This window comes from Miniopterus schreibersii (genome assembly GCF_964146895.1).
Source record: "Miniopterus schreibersii genome assembly, chromosome: 20".
Taxonomy (NCBI): Eukaryota; Metazoa; Chordata; class Mammalia; order Chiroptera; family Miniopteridae; genus Miniopterus; species Miniopterus schreibersii.
In genome coordinates this window covers 11,213,621-11,230,281 of record NC_138122.1, presented here as the reverse complement: position 1 = coordinate 11,230,281, position 16,661 = coordinate 11,213,621, and the positions used below count along the sequence as shown (strand labels likewise).

The 16,661-nt window shown below is 38.1% G+C and overlaps 1 protein-coding gene across 4 annotated transcripts; it reads left to right on the top strand.

Moving 5' to 3' along the window:
* The first annotated feature begins 76 nt into the window (after positions 1–76).
* On the top strand, positions 77–15,564 carry CHEK1 (checkpoint kinase 1). 4 transcript variants are annotated; one of them, XM_081123364.1, is made up of 13 exons: positions 77–176; positions 804–887; positions 2,180–2,403; positions 3,612–3,676; positions 3,769–3,838; positions 5,492–5,680; positions 6,116–6,220; positions 8,133–8,228; positions 10,985–11,093; positions 11,274–11,451; positions 11,715–11,846; positions 13,570–13,671; positions 14,684–15,564. In XM_081123364.1, the coding sequence occupies exons 2-13, from the start codon at positions 823–825 to the stop codon at positions 14,777–14,779; spliced, it is 1,431 nt and encodes a 476-aa protein (XP_080979490.1). In that variant the 5' UTR covers positions 77–176; positions 804–822; the 3' UTR covers positions 14,780–15,564. The 4 variants fall into 4 exon arrangements, with proteins under 4 accessions (XP_080979490.1, XP_080979491.1, XP_080979493.1 ...); XM_081123365.1 differs by having other exon boundaries at positions 119–176; positions 5,597–5,680; XM_081123367.1 differs by lacking the exon at positions 77–176 and adding an exon at positions 366–591.
* Positions 15,565–16,661: the final 1,097 nt, after the last annotated feature.

The window sequence follows — 16,661 nt, the reverse complement described above, 5'->3', positions numbered from 1 at the left end:
GGGACCGCAGCGCCGGCCGCCCAGAGCCGCCACCCTTCCAAACCCCGAGAACCGGAAAGCGCGCCTCCCTGCTTTACGGCAAGGGCGCGCGCGTTTGCGGCAAGGCGACGCCGGCTCGTTTTGGCGGGAAAAGCGCTGCATTTGGATTCCTGCGGTGGCGGGCAGAGGACGGCCTGGTGAGGAGGGCGGCGGGTAGGCTGGGGAGGGAGTCTGCAGAGGAGGGCGGGTCCGCACTAGCTGGGAGGGGCACGGCCACGGGCGAGGGGCTCGGAGAGACTGCGGCGGAGGGCGGCTCCAGAGGGCGCGGGAGGGTGGCGCCGGGGCGCGTGCGGGACAGGCACCCCGAGTCCTCCCCTCTGCTGGCCTGCGTGCCACCCGGCCCTCCTTCCGCCTCTCGGGCAGTTTGGCCCCGCCCCGGGCTCCTCCCGGCCCCGAGGCAGCCGGCGGGGCCGGGAGGAGGGGCTGCGGTGGTCGAGGTTATCAGTCCCCCTCCCCTCGGACCCAGGGCCGGCCCTTTACCGCGTCCACCGCCCCGTTCTACGGCTCCCCTTCACAACTGTCAGGTTCCCCCCGAGGGCGAGGCAGGCCGAGGTGGAGCAATCGTGCGCGGGGACGGGGGCTCACAGAATTGGGGTACCCGCCTGTGGAGTAGACGGGGAGAAAGCACGGGCGAGGCGGCGGCAGGGCGAGCGGGAGCTGTTCCCCAGGTATTGAGGACTCGGGGCGAGACGCAGAGCTCGGGGCCTCGCGGGGCGCGGGCGCTGGTACTCACCCCCGTCTTTTCTGGGTCCTGCCCCTCGCAGCCGCGTCCACGGTGGAGCCATGGCCGTGCCCTTTGTGGAAGACTGGGACTTGGTGCAGACCCTGGGGGAAGGTGCCTATGGAGAGTGAGTGGCCCTCGAAACCTGCTTTCACACTTGCGTTTGTTTGTTTGTTCTGCCACAGCTGTCCTGTTTGAGTCCATATTTGTTGTTTTGGAGTTATTTTAATACAGCAGGGGCTTAGAAAACAGATCGCTGCATTTGCAGTCCAAGGCCTTTGGGAACCGAAGCTGTACCATTTTTTGTAAGGGCTTTATTTTCCTTTGCATTTTCTTTGTGGAGAGCCGGAAGGGATTGCTGAGGTCAGCTTCTCCTGCCCCACGGCCCTTCTTCGGGTTTCGGGTTTCGGCAGAGCGGGTAAAGGAGGCAGCGGACTGACTCGAGTCAGACTTGCCAGCTGTCAGATCGTCAGTCTGTCACATACTGGCCATTGTTTTGTTCTTAGGCAAGCGGCTGCTGCTTTTTTCTTTTTTAAATATATCTTTATTGATTTCAGAGAGAGGAAAGGAGAGAGAGAGAGACATCAGTGATGAAAGTCATAGATCAGCTGCCTCCAGCTCGCCCCCTGCTGGAGGTTCAGCCGCATGTGCCGTGACCTGGAATCGAACCTCGATCCTCCGGGTCCTAGGCCCGTGCTCAGCCGCTGAGCCAGGCCCAGTCGGGCTGCTTTCTTTTTTCAGTCCTCACCCGAGGAGATATGTATATTTATTGATTTGAGAGAAAGAGGAGGTGGGGGGAGAGAGAGATAGAGAGAAAGAAACATTGATGTGAAAGAGAAACAGCAATCGGTTGGTTGCCTCCTGTACCAAACCTGTATCCTCAGCATGTGCCCTGACTGGAATCGAACCCGCAGCCTTTTGATGTACAGGATGACACTGCAGCCAGCCTAGCCACCTGGCCAAGGCAGCAAGCTCCTTAATATTGTTGTGTGCCTCTAGTTTTTTTTAGCTGTGGGATAGCAATAATGGTACCTATCCCATAGGTGCTTAGAACAGTTACCACAGGATTAATCAACATTAGGTAATGTTACTAAAATTAAATGAATAGAGCATGTGTTATATGTGATGTGGCCTAGAATTGCTATTAACCCACTTCAGTTTATTTTCTCAAGCGTTTATTAAATGACTTTTGGCTATACAGCATGACTGCTTTTCGTGCATCATCCGTTGTACCTCACATGTCAGAAAGGAGTAGTATCTGCTGAGAACATGGCAGAAACCGTTCCCATGGTTTCTCCTTGGTGGGGAAATTAATAAAGGCAAAATAGTTCTGGATGAGTCATATTTCATCTTTTGAAGTTTTAAAATAAATAGAACTCAAGTGTCTGGAATGTTACAACTTTTCCTTTTCCTTTTTAGAGTTCAGCTTGCTGTGAATAGAAGAACTGAAGAAGCAGTTGCGGTGAAGATTGTGGACATGAAGCGTGCCGTAGACTGTCCAGAAAATATTAAGAAAGAGATCTGTATCAATAAAATGTTAAATCATGAGAATGTAGTGAAATTCTATGGTCACAGGAGAGAAGGCAATATCCAATATCTGTTTCTGGAGTATTGTAGTGGGGGAGAACTTTTTGATCGAATAGGTATGGAAAAGATTTAAGATAATTATTCTACTAAACAAGTTTCTAAATTTTTAAAACTTGAGTCTGCTATTTGGTCATTGTCCATTTAGAATTGCTTATGCGACAGGGAAATTGGAGTAAATTGTTTTGTTTTTTGCAACTAATATTAACACATGAAAGCATAAAGTCATCAAAGAAAACTTTTTTCTCAAGTTATATAAGTGGTTTTGATTGGTATTGTTTTGTAGATTTTAAGAATGATAAACTAATCTCATGGTGAAATATTATAAATGAAATGAATTGTTTGCCTATACAATTTTTTTTGTAGACACTCTAGTTACATGAAATCATTGCATATATTTACAGATCCAAAATAATAGCATGTTGTTATGTTTCTTCTTTACTTGTTTAAGTGAAATGATTTAGAGTTTTATAGGATTGCTTTTATATATATATATATATATATATAAAGTAAATTCTGTTGCTACTACTTAAATGTTCTATGTAGACTCAAAGGCTTGATGTTACAGAACACTGGGAAGTGCATAAAATATGTTCTATGTTCTATGGCTCTAAATTTATCATTTAAAGCTATTGTATTAACAGTTAAAATTGATTATTAGACTCTCCAGTATTTATCTCAGGAAGAGAGTTGAGTGTAAAAGAAATCATGAGTTAATAAGGGAGATCAAGATATAAAAAGATGACTGACAATAGAATATTTCTTAATAAAACCGTTACTAAAGAAACTTCACAGGCACTTGTGACCTTGTAGTGTGAGAGGTTATATGAAGTTTAAATCTGTTGTTAAATATTTAGTGAAATTAGCTTAGATTTGCCCAAGCTTCCACTTTGGCAATTACATTTCAGGAGGGGAAAAATATTGGCGTAACACTTTGATGAAATTAGGGGAGAATTAAGTCAAATATATCATGGTTAATACAAGATAAGTAGAAGCTTTCAAGGTATGGTTTGCATTCTTGATTTGGATAATAGTTTGTTATTTCTCTCTGTAATTTTCCTGTGATGTTGATTTATTTTCACCACATAACAGATGGGGAAATGTGAGTTATTAAGTGTTAGTGGATTCCAGAGTCTCTTCATTGTAGCATAAGATTCTGTTTGCAAAAGTACAATCACAAATGTTTAACCTTAGAATTAGGAGACTATGTGGTTGATTCCTGATTATATTTACCTGGCAAACTAACTTTCTTAATTAATTCTTATAGAGCCGGACATAGGCATGCCTGAACAAGATGCTCAGAGGTTCTTCCATCAACTCATGGCAGGGGTGGTAGGTACAGCTGACTCTTCCTTTTACTTAAAATTAGTGTGAATGAATTAAGTCACTAAATTCTAGTATGCTTCCCTTTGCTTTCCACTTAGATTTATCTGCATGGTATTGGAATAACTCACAGGGACATTAAGCCAGAAAATCTCCTATTGGATGAAAGGGGTAAGTTTAGTATTTTGTCTCAGCTAGCTAAATTATTTTAATGCAGCCATACAAGGCTGTTTCAAGGCTTTTGCATTACTGAAATTTCAGGGGATAACAAAACAATGAAATCCAAGGAATACTGTGGTCATCCATTAGTATCTTACGTGATTACTACTTATAAGTAACTGGAAACTCATTCTCAGTGATTTATTAAGATTGTGTCACATATAGCTATTAAAAGGTAATTATAGTATACCTCCCAAGTCAAATACTGGTAAACAGCGTCAATGGCTTACATAGTATATTGTGCAAATGTAATTAATTTTTAAAGAATTAATCCTCTGTTTTGGGACAGTTGTTTTTGTAGCTTTAAAAACAGAACAGTGACGACTGTTCTATAAATTTGTGCACAGACCCAATATAAAAATTGGGTCATGTTATAACGAACGTTTGTTATGACACTTGCCTTTTTTTCACTTATACCCAATTCTGTGTCAGTACTTATAGATATGCCTTTTCAAAAACAATTACTTGTGTAGTTTCATTGTGTACGTAAGATTTAATCATTTTTTAAAAATACATTTTTATTGATTTTTAGAGAGGAAGGGAGAGGGATAGAAAGATACAGACATCGAAGAGAGAGAAACATTGATCAGCTGCCTCCTGCACACCCATACTCAGGATCGAGCCTGCAACCGGGGCATATGCCCTGACCGGGAATCCAGCCATGACCTCCTGGTTCCTGGGTCGATGTTCAACCACTGAGTCACACCTGGCCGGGCTTAATCATTTTTTACTGATGGACATTTACGTTTTTTACAAATAATACTGCTATGAATATCCTTATGTTTGTGAGTTGGTGGGAGTATTCTGTGGATAGAGACCTAGAAGTAGAAATTACTAGTTCAAAGAGTGTATTTCAGATTTTGACATCTTTTGCCAGATTGCCCTCTAAAAAGGTTGAAAATGGGGAATCTTGCCTAATTCCTAAGACTAGATCAGATTCCTTTGCTATACGATTTTGTACTGTTCTGTATTTTCATAACCTTCACAACAGTTGTCTGCTGTAGTCTTCTCCAATAATGTACCTAACTACAGTGGCTGGCACAGTGTCGCTCTGTTACAGTAGACATTCACCAAGTATAAGTTAAACTGAAAGCTCTGCCTGCAGTTTGTGTGTGTTGAAGATGGGAAGTTAGAATGGAAATTTGCTTCGCCACTTGGACAAGAAGTTCTGGTGGTTTGTGGATCTTTAGTTTTGCTATGTCTTTACATATATATTTTCTTCCAGCCAACAGGAAAGCTGTGCCTAATATATTATTGATGTCTCCTTCCAGCCTGCTGCACAACCTCTACTTTAAGCCTAAGCCTGGAGTGCCCTTTTCCAGAAGGACAGGCCCTTTTGACTTTAGTACCTTTCTTTAACCTGTTTTGTATATTGATGATATTTCTGATAAGTTAGGAGAAACGACAAGTCCTTTCACTGATTTTAGCTAGATGATATCTTTTATTTCTTCTTTTTAAAAATTTTTTGTTTTGTTAATTTTAAAGTACAGAAGTTCTACAAACCTTAAGTAACATTAGTGATTTTTCCAATAAGACTTAATTTTTTAAGTATATCTAGTTACAAAACATTTTTATCCAGTGCCATCTCTCCTTCCTTTGGTTTAGATAACCTCAAAATCTCTGACTTTGGCTTGGCAACAGTGTTTCGGCATAATAATCGTGAGCGTTTACTGAACAAGATGTGTGGTACTTTACCTTATGTTGCTCCAGAACTTCTAAAGAGAAAAGAATTTCATGCAGAACCAGTTGACATTTGGTCCTGTGGAATAGTACTTACAGCAATGTTGGCTGGAGGTAAGAGCTATTTAATCATGATAAAACTCCTGTCCTGTGGCAAGACAGATTTGTTATACCAAAATAAATGAAATAAACCAAGGTTTTCCATATTTATATGACAGTATTTTAATAGTTATGAATTATTTGTAACTAAGTTAGAACTTTTAATCCCAAAGGTTTTAAAAAATGAGGCACGCGTAGCTATTAAATGAAATACCACAGTAGCTCTCACTTTTAAGATTCATGTGAATACTTTTGGAAAGAGTAGAGCAGGAAGTGGTTCAGCCATCTCTGAGTGCCTCTAAAATTTTTGTGAGTTGGTATTCTTGGTTTGAAAGCCATATTGAATTAACTTGGAGGAAATGGATTTGTATTGTTAATTACTTTCCCTTGGAATCTTTACTGCATAATGATATGAACACTCAGAAAACTGGGACTTGTTTCTTTTTTTAGAATTGCCGTGGGACCAGCCCAGTGACAGTTGTCAGGAATATTCTGATTGGAAAGAAAAAAAGACATACCTCAACCCTTGGAAAAAAATAGATTCTGCTCCTTTAGGTAACTGGGTTATCTTGTTTGAAAGTACTCATTTCTTGGATAATGAAGCATAGTGCTGTTTGGTTATTTTTTATTACATTTCTTTTTAACTTATAAATGGTCATGTAAATAATACACGATCCTTGTAGATAAATTAAAAAATAACAAAAAAATTTTAAAAACCAGTCCTATAATCCCTCAGAAATAGCTTCTTTTAATATTTTGGTATGTGCTTCTACACTTCGTTGTAAAAATATTTAAGTACATATATTTGTTACATATGTACATTATTTATAACGTGTGTTTTTACAAAATGAGATCACACTACATACATTGATACTTTGTAAACCTGTTTTTTTGTGTTAATGCTTTGTGAGCTTTTTCCATGATTGTAATTATAGGCCTACATCATTGTTTTTAAAGACTCTGAAGGTATTCTGCCTAATGGATATTCCTTATACTCATTCAGTTCACTATTTTAGAGATTTGGATTTTTCCCCCAGTTTTTCACTGTTATGAAAGAGATAGGATGATCATCCATATAACTAAATCTTTGCACATACCTTTAACGTAATTAAAATAAAACCCCAGAAGTGGAATTACAGGGTCAAGACTGTATACAGTTTTAAATTCTGATTTATTTTGCCAAATTGCTTTTCAGAAAGTTCATATTATGTCATCACAGTCCTATTAATTTACATTAAAAAATATTTAATCCAATAGGCCTATAAAAATATATTCACCGGTTTTTTTTTATTTTAAATTTAGTACCAATGTGGTTGTGTATCCACTAGGTATTAGTTTTTTGAACGTATTAATATCATTAGATTTTTGCATTTATTTATTTATTTTTAATTGAACTTATTGGGGTGACACTGGTTAATAAAATTATATAGGTTTCAGGCATACAATTCTACAATACATCATTTGTATATTGTCTTGTCTGTTCACCACCCCGAGTTAAGTCACTTTCCATCACTGTTTATTTACCCTCTCCTACCTCCAATCTTTGCATTTGTTACAGATACTTTTCACAGTTTGTCATGTATTTTTCCTTTATTTATGCTGTTTTGACATGAAAAGTTTTTGTATTTTTATTAATTTAAATCTATTATCTTGTTCTTTGTGGTTCCTGACTATATTGTCATGTTTGGAAAGGTCTTTTCTACTCTAACATTGGAAAAAAAATTTCCTATGTTTTCATTTGTGTTTTTATGGCTTCATTTTTTCATTTAAACCTTTTGTCCATTAGAAAATTATTTTTGTGGTGGGAGATATATGAATTTTTTTTCCATTTTAAGAGAGAGTGGGAGGGAGGGGTAGAGAGAGAGAGAGAAACATCAGTGTGAGAGACACACATCAATCAGTTGGTTGCCTCCCGAGCATGCCCCGACTGGGGGTGGGGATCGGATCTGCAACCCAGGTATGTGCCCTTGACCAGGAATTGAACCCAAGATCCTTAGGTCCTCGGGCTGATGCTCTAATCACAGAGCAGGGCAATATATGAATTCTTGATCAAGATAATTAAGATACTTTAGGATGCTGGAAAGTAAATCTTTTTTCTTATAAAACTGTGTGAAAGAGGACTTGACATTGGAACAAATTTGGTATTGAAAATGGATGAGTTTTTTGTATCTTTTTGTTAATGTTGTCACCTGGGGAGAAACATTTCTACCTAGCTGATATGCTACTATTTGCAAATAATTGAGAACCAGATCTGGGCAGAATATTCTAAGATACAGACAGTAGCAAATAACAGCTGCATGAAATTAAAGCAATAATATAGTCGCTTTACTAATTTATTCTTTCTCTTCCCCAGAAATAATACTTGGACATGAGGAGGTCAAGAGAGAATGTGTTCATACCACATGTTATAGGCTTTTCTAATCTGCATGACTCTTTTATAAATGTTGTCTTAATGTTTTGTTTTCAGCTCTGCTGCATAAAATTCTAGTTGAGAATCCGTCAGTAAGGATTACCATCCCAGACATCAAAAAAGATAGATGGTACAACAAACCACTTAAGAAAGGTACTATCCTTAAAATACAAGTATTTTTTTTCTGTGAAAGTAAAGAACTTGCAAAGTCAGTATCATAAGTCAACAGCACAAGATAGCTGTGGTCTCAGCTGTCGTGGAGATTATAATGTGTGGCAGGAAAAATGAAATAATAATTTTAAGTTTATTGATAATTATAAAATTGCAAGTCAGGATACTATAAGTGTTTGACCAAGTCTTAAATGATAGAGAAAACTTGTCTTCCTGAGGAAACACAGTAGATTTAACATTTGAAGTTTAAAGGAGAGTCGGCCAGATGAGCACTAGCAAGATAAGTGGCAGATTCTGAACGTCGGAAGCAGCCTTTGGAATGTCGTGGAGTTTAGGAAGTGGCGCATTTGAGGACTTGAAAGAAGGCTGGCATGGCACAGACTATGTCTGACTTGCTTATCATTGTTTCGCTCAGTAAATGTTTGTTAGTAACTAGTGAACAGACAAGGGGGAGATGGAGAGAGGTTTGAGATGAGGCCAGAGAGGTGGATAGCAACCAAGTCGCAGAGGAGGACCTTGTAAGCCATGGTTCGAATTTTGGGCGTTTCCTTAAGGCTGTTGGGGAAACCTTGAGAGATTTTAAGCAAGGACATGACAGGATCATATATTTGGTTTTAAAAGATCCTTCCGGCTACGTTTTCCACATTGCTTTTGATATTTTTCATCCTAGCTGTGAGATTATGATAACTTGGAGTAGGTTAGTGACAATGGGATTAGAAAGGAGAGTGATTCCAAAGAAATGTAGGAGCTGTAATTGACAGGACTGGTGGTTTATACTTGGGAAAGGAAGCAGGAGGAGGAATGAAGGATGATTCCTTTCTGGTACGAACAAGGGTGTAAACGGTGATGCCATTTACTGGAATGTAGCTCAGGAGGAAACACAGATTTGGGGGGAAATTTTATTTGATTTTGGACATGTTGAATTTGAGAAGTTAAGTAAAACCCAAATAGAGGGGGGGGGGGGTGGTGTGTGTGTGTGTGTGTGTGTGTGTGTGTGTGTGTGTGTGTGTCACCGAGGAGACAGGACTAGGCTTGAGATGTCGATGTTTTCTTCAAATAGATGGTAATTTAAACAGTGGTAGATAAAATTGAGTATGAAATTCTAAGGAATGCCAATATTTAAGTGGTGGGTGGAGGCCAGGGACACAGAAAAATGTGTCCACTGGACTTCATGATATGGCAGTTAATCACGACCTTGGCAAGAGCAGTTTTGACTGGAGTTGGGAGCACATTCTAGAAGAGTACAGCATTTGTGCAGTGACTGTCGTCTAAAAGAATAAAGAAGCAGAGTACAGACAGTTCATTCCAGAAGTTTGGCTGAGAGAAGACAATAGCTGGAGACAAATGAGGAATTTTTAACCCTTCTCTGAATGTTCCTTTTACCTTCCGCCGTGTTTTAGTTGAAGTCCAGCTCTCCCCTGAGGATGCTGCTTCCCCTTAAATGGTAGATGTTTTCTTTCCCGAGCTCCCGTACCCTGGGATTTGGGAGCAGGCAGGCATCTTCTTTCTTCATTGTCGCTTTCTCCTTTTTTCCCAAGTTCCTCCCTGCATAATTTCAAATCTCATTATCAGACTCTACCACCACCCACTATCCCCCTACTTATTATAATCAACTTCTAAACCCCAGATTAAAATTTCTTTCACATTGCCACTCTTGTACACTAGACCCAGTTCTCTTTTGCCTACTCAGGGACACTGTCTGCAATTCTTTTGTCTTTCTCCTGCATCATTAATTTTCCCCTTTCTCCTGGATCTTTAAGCATACCTATGTGCTGTTTCTCCTGTCTTACTGCTGGATACACAATAGGTTTAATAAAATATTTGAATGAGTGGATTAACAGATAAAAGGGTTGGCTAGACTTAAGCATGTTTAAATGGTTTTGGGACAGATGCAGTTGAGAGGAAGAGGCTGAAAGTCTGAGAGAGAGAGGAAATAAATGAGTGTCTAGATCCCTGAGGAGATAAGCAAGTATGGGCTCAAGTACAAGTAAGGGAAGAACATGTGATGGGAGGGGAGGATTGGTAGGAATGCAAGTAAATCGGCAGATTTGGTAGTGCAACTTGAGGGAGTTTCTAATGACTTTATTTTCTTTGTGAAATGGGAGAAGGTATCACACGCTAAGAAGTGAGGTGCTGGAGGGTGGTTTGAGAATCTGATAAGAGTTCAGAAGTTTTTAAACAATCATTGTGGAGGAAGGGAGAGGAAACTGACTAGAGAAACATAGGGCTGACTGTCAGTGTTGAAGATCCAGCTGAGGGTAGTAACCCTGAATTTATAGTGGCATCGTTTTCTGTATAATGATTATTCTTGTTAAAGCTTCTCCAGTGGAGCAAGGAATGTTGGGTAGAGCAGATTGATCATGTTCATTGCTATTATCATAAATTATTTTTTGTTTTAAAAAGTTTCAATTCTTTAGCTAGGTCTTTCTGTCTTCATAGAACATTTTTCTGTTGCCATAAATGGTACTATTAAAGTTATGGCCTTGTACTCCACATTTGGAACATACTTACTGATCAGAATTTGTGTAATTTGACAAGCGAATCCTAGTAAGTTCATAACAACCACATTTCTCATAAAATCATGTGGAAGGTGCCACTGTTTGTCATATAAGTATTTTGTATTAAATGAATTCAGATGTATTTTTACTTCTTCAGGTTGCCAGTTGTGTTAATTAAAAAGTATCTGCATAGAAGACGTGAAAGCATTTGTATTTATTTAATTAATTTATTTTTTTTAGGAGCAAAGAGGCCCCGAGTCACTTCAGGTGGTGTTTCGGAGTCTCCTGGTGGATTTTCTAAGCACATTCAATCCAGTTTGGACTTCTCTCCAGTAAACAGTGCTTCTAGGTAAGATTAATTAATAAAAATCAAGTAGTTGTTGAAGGTAATATTCACCACGGAAAGTAATACATGTTTGTATTTTATCTTAATGATCGTCACTTTTATTGGTGTATGATAATGTGATATAAAAAAGGTCTGAAAGATTTTATTTAAAGATATATTTTTCCCCATATCTTAATGCCTCAGTGAAGAAAATGTGAAGTACTCCAGTTCCCAGCCAGAACCACGGACAGGTCTTTCCTTATGGGACACCAGCCCTTCATACATTGATAAACTGGTACAAGGGATCAGTTTTTCGCAGCCCACATGTCCAGATCATATGCTTCTGAATAGTCAATTACTTGGCACCCCAGGATCCTCACAGGTAAGAGAATTTAATTTTTCAAATAAATAATGGGAGCCATCTATTTTTTTTATTGTCTTAGAGTCTTTTTTAAAAATGTTTAAATCTTAAAGTATTAATACTTTAATTTATACAAAATTTTTTTTTTACAAGGAAGATATAATTAGAGGAGACCTTTATGGATAAGAATCTTAAGTAACAGGAAAGAATTTTCAGACTCAAAACCTATCTGACTGCTTTTGGTGCTATCAGATTTATTCTGCTTTTCTTTATTTGGCATGTAGAACCCCTGGCAGCGCTTGGTCAAAAGAATGACACGATTTTTTACCAAATTGGATGCAGACAAATCTTACCAATGCCTGAAAGAGACTTGTGAGAAATTGGGCTATCAATGGAAGAAGAGTTGTATGAATCAGGTATATTTCGTTATTTTCATTATATCTTTTCCTAAAGGAAAATTTAAGTATTTGAGTAAAAAACTCTCATCAGTATATTTTTAAAATATAAGGTAAGTAGCTTAGTTTGAAAAAGAAACCTTTGAAATGGAAGGAATTTAAGTAAAACATTCTTTACCTTAAAAAAATAATATTTCTTAAAAGACTTCCCTAAGTTATATTGCCTCAGTAAATGGAGGCTAAAGCATTTGCTTGTAAATACGTTTGACAAATGTCCCCCTGGTGGCAGCTTTGGCACAGGACGAGTTCTGTCTACCCAGTCAGGCAGAACAGAGGGAAGTGTTCTAAGCAGGGCTTCCAAGGAGCCAGCTCAGCTTAAGACAGTGTGTGAATGAAGTTTCTTCTGCTGCCACTTGCACCTGTACCTGGGATGCAGACTGTTGTTTCCAAGGCTGCTGCTGAGCTGAGGAGTGGGCCTGGGGATGAGATAAGTTACAATTTGAGAAGCCTCACTGTTCGGAGTCTCACCTGTTTTGTGTGAGTGCTTCTGTGTTACTGCGAGCTTTTAGTTTCCAGTGTTTTAAAAAAGTTGATTCTGACAATTTTTGCCAGTTTTTCATTGCTTTTGTGGAGTTAGTGGGCTTTCAGAGTTCCCTACTCCACCATTTTCACAGACATCACTCCTCATTTCACTCTTTCTGTCTGAATCCTTCAAGAATTTTCTTTGTCTTTGAAGCGTAATACCTAATTCAGATGTATTGCATGTCTTGTATTTTCCCAGGATATAATGTGTTGTCCCAATGTATTTTTTATAGCCATTTCTTTTTTTTTTTCTTTTTTTAAAATATGTTTTATTGATTTCAGAGAGAGAAATGGAAAGGGAGAGAGAAATGGAAACATCAATGATGAGGGAGAATCATTGATCAGCTGCCTCCTGCACGCCCCCTGCTAGGGATCAAGCCCTCAACCCGAGCATGTGCCCTGACTGGGAATCGAACCTCAGTCTTCTGGATCATAGGTCGATGCTCAATCTCTGAGCCACGCAGGCCAGGCTATACTCATTCCTTGAAGTGGAAATTATTACAGATGTTTTGTAGTTCGGGCTGGGCTTAGCTGGACAATCAGCTGATCTTGCTTGGGCTCCTCCATCTAACTGTAGTCCTTTGATGGCTTTACTATAGCCACTGGTTTAAGATGTCCCCTGTGTTTGGGGTCTTGGTGCTGGCTGTTGGCTGGCCCTTGCTTTCCTTATTGCTCTTCTCCCTGGCTTCTTTACAGATCATAGGAATATTCTAAAAACACAGAAAGTGAAAGATGCAAGGACTCTCGTGACCATTACCATCTTCTGATTGCTGTGGTAGCTTTCCAGCCACAAATCTCAACTCTCTTTCTTTCTTACATTTTATCTTACTTTTTCTCTCATTCTGTTTTTTATTCTCTTTGCTTGTTTCTTCTTTCAATTGTTTTAGGTAAAATACTACTTTATTTTGTTGCTGAGAGTTCATATAGACTCCTGCCCTGGTAATGGAGCTGCATCCTGGTTACCTTTGGTCTTAGTGAAGCACATATGCCCACGGGGAGAGGAAAATCCCTGGAAAGAGTGAGACTGTTGATTGGCATTGCTTTTTTTATAGAAGTGCACCGCAAAGCTTTATCCCAGTCGTATCACTGACCTGAGATTGTAGTTATATTTAGAGTATTGTCTACCCTTGCATCTGGCTTAACCTTATTTTTATTGCCTTAGGTTACTGTATCAACAACTGATAGAAGAAACAATAAACTGATTTTCAAAGTTAATTTGGTAGAAATGGATGAGAAGATCTTGGTTGACTTCCGGCTTTCTAAGGTATGTAGAATGGCACATTTAAAAAAACACATAAAACTTTGTTTTGCATGTTTATTGTAGAAATTTTAAAAATATAAAAAAGTTTAAAGAAGAAAATAAGAATCAAGTTTAACCTTATCAGAGAGAACACAGATTTATTTTTTATATTTTTCATTATAGTAGCCTTACTACTATTAATAGTATGTAACAAATAAGAAAATAAAAATAATCCTAAATTGTTTTTACCCTTAAAATAATTACCTTTAATTATCCTTAATAATTTTTAAACATTCCAAACTTTTTCTTATTGAATTTATATGTACTTTCTTAATAAAAATTATGATTTGTCAAAATGTTTCCACATTATAATTAATGAACCTTTATCTGTTAATAATTCTATGATTAATGTTCATATACATAGAGTTTTGTTCACATTTCTGATTATTTCTTTAGAAATTATTGGTGCTGAGGTTATATATAGTTTTAAAGCCTTTGACATAAAAGTCAAAAATGACATCTTCTCTTAGACTGTAATAGTTCTAAAGGGGGTTGGAGGAGGAATTCACATTCTTTATATTGGAGGTTTGCTGCAATACTGTTGTCCAGATGCTTATTATGGAATTATATTATTAATATCCTAGTGTAATAAAATTTTTCTTATAACTGAATCACTGGCTTTGTTGCCACAGTATTTTGGCAAGGCTTCAGTGTCGTGTAGCTTATTTTTAGTTTACAAACCTCCAGTACCTATGGAAAACAATGACTTCAGTCTAGACATATCGATGCTTAAAACAGACAGAATGTCATTGTATTTGCTCTCTGAGTCCAGTGTGGTTGGAACAGTAATCGGCCCAAAATCATTCAGAATTACTTATTTTAGCCATTTCTTCTCCCAAGACAATTAATTGGTCTTTATAAGAGGACCTGAAGGGAATTGTAGCTGGACATATCTGTAAATGTTTTTATCTGCATATCACTACAGAGATTTTGATTTTATTTTTGACATTATTTTTGGATATTATTCCTAATATAGGGTGATGGATTGGAATTCAAGAGACACTTCCTGAAGATTAAAGGGAAGCTGAGTGATGTTGTGAGCAGCCAGAAGGTTTGGCTTCCTCCCACATGATAGATCCATTGGCTTTGGGGTTCCTGGTGAATATAGTGCTGCTATGTTGACATTAATCTTCCTAGAGAAGATTCTCCTAATCTGCAAACTTCAAACAATAGTCCCTGAAGAGTCGTCTTCCTTCTAGTCAAACATTTTTCAATTTTTTTGTATGTTCTGCATAAAAATAACACCTATATTTTAATTATAAATAAAACTTTGGGGAAGGGATCCATAGAATTCATTAGGTATTTTTTCATCTGTGTTTAGTGCCTTAATTTGAGACCCACCTTGTGAGAACCAAGCTTTGGGGATATATGAGTTTGCCAGCTTTTGTGCTACTATAATGAAAGATGATGTTCTTGTCCCATTTTTACCAAAACATTTGGTTTTATCCAAAAAGTACATATTGCTTCCACATTGATTTAAGTAAGTGGGTGAATTGGTAAAAAAAAAAAATCCTTGTGACTTTTAGACAGTAGATTTATCAGTCTGTAAGTGAAGTCATCTTCAAAAAAATATATCCCCAAGATTTGTACTCATTTTCAAAAGGGCCTGACCAGGTATCTAAATCCGTTATTGAATTATAATTATTAATTGAAATTGCATGTTGGTATGTTTTTTCCACTGTAGTTAATAAAATATTAATATAAAATACTAGTTGGTCTTTCAAGTAGAAGTTGAGCATGGACTGTAGTGCTTAACTACCTTTAAAATTACTGTTGCACATTTTAAAGATTTTTTTCTATATTCTCTACTTTCACAGCCATATTTTAATTCTTTATTACAGAAATAAATTCTATTTTAAAAATGAATAGCTAACTCTGTGAACTTATTGGTGCCCAAGCTTCTAGGTGGTAAGGAATAAAAAAGGAGGCGGAATAAGGAAGCTGTGATGGAAACAGATCTGATTCTTGGTTCTCTTATCTATGAGATTTACTAAGACTTTGTTCTAATAAACTTTGCATTAACTTGAATGTATTAGGTTGGGACCCTGTATTCTTGGTAATTAATTTATAAAATCAATCATCTTGGTCTGAAGCCAAGGACATATGAAATGTTATTGTTAAAGTTTATCATATATTAGGGTATATATACTGGTAAATTGTGCTGCTGCTGTATACCATGGGAGGAATAAATTCGAACCAATAGGTGGCTTCTAAGAATTTAGCCACCTATCAGTTCGTATTTAAATTCTTAAATATGAAGACATTTTGTTCTTGAAGATTGTCAGCCAGCCATCAGTAACTCCAAAAACAAATCATCTCTGGCTTTGACCTCACCCCTGAGCTCTAGACTTTTGTAGCTACAGCCTACCTAGCATTTTCCCTAGACTAAGAGTGATCTCAAGACCCAAAACAACTTTCGATGCCTCTACTGCACCCTGTTCCTAATTTCCCCCATCCCAATAAATGTTACACACAGCTTTTCAGTTGCCTAAGCCAAAAGAAATCATCCCTGACATGATACTCATATTCTATGTTAAATTCAGCAAATCCTTTTCAATTCAACTGATATATCCAGGCTACATCCCACTTCACATCTCTGCTAGTACCACTCTAGCTGAAGGCCCTGTTACCTCTTCACATTACTATCCTTCAACAGTTCAGAAAAGCATTCAGAATGACCCTTCTAAACTGTGAATCATGTATTCCTCCCCTGCTTTCAACTCTCATGGCTTTTCATCACACTGCAAACAAAATTCAAAAATTTATGATCTACGTGGCTTTATGGGATTTGTCCTTCAGTCACCTCTTGGACTTCATCTGCCACACTGGCTCTGCTGTTCTGCTCACAACCTAAGCTCATTCTCCCCTCAGGTCTTTTCATTCACTGTTCCCTTTACCTAGAGTCCTTTACTCCGTAATATTTATGCAGCTTCTGCTTCATCCTACATCTTTAC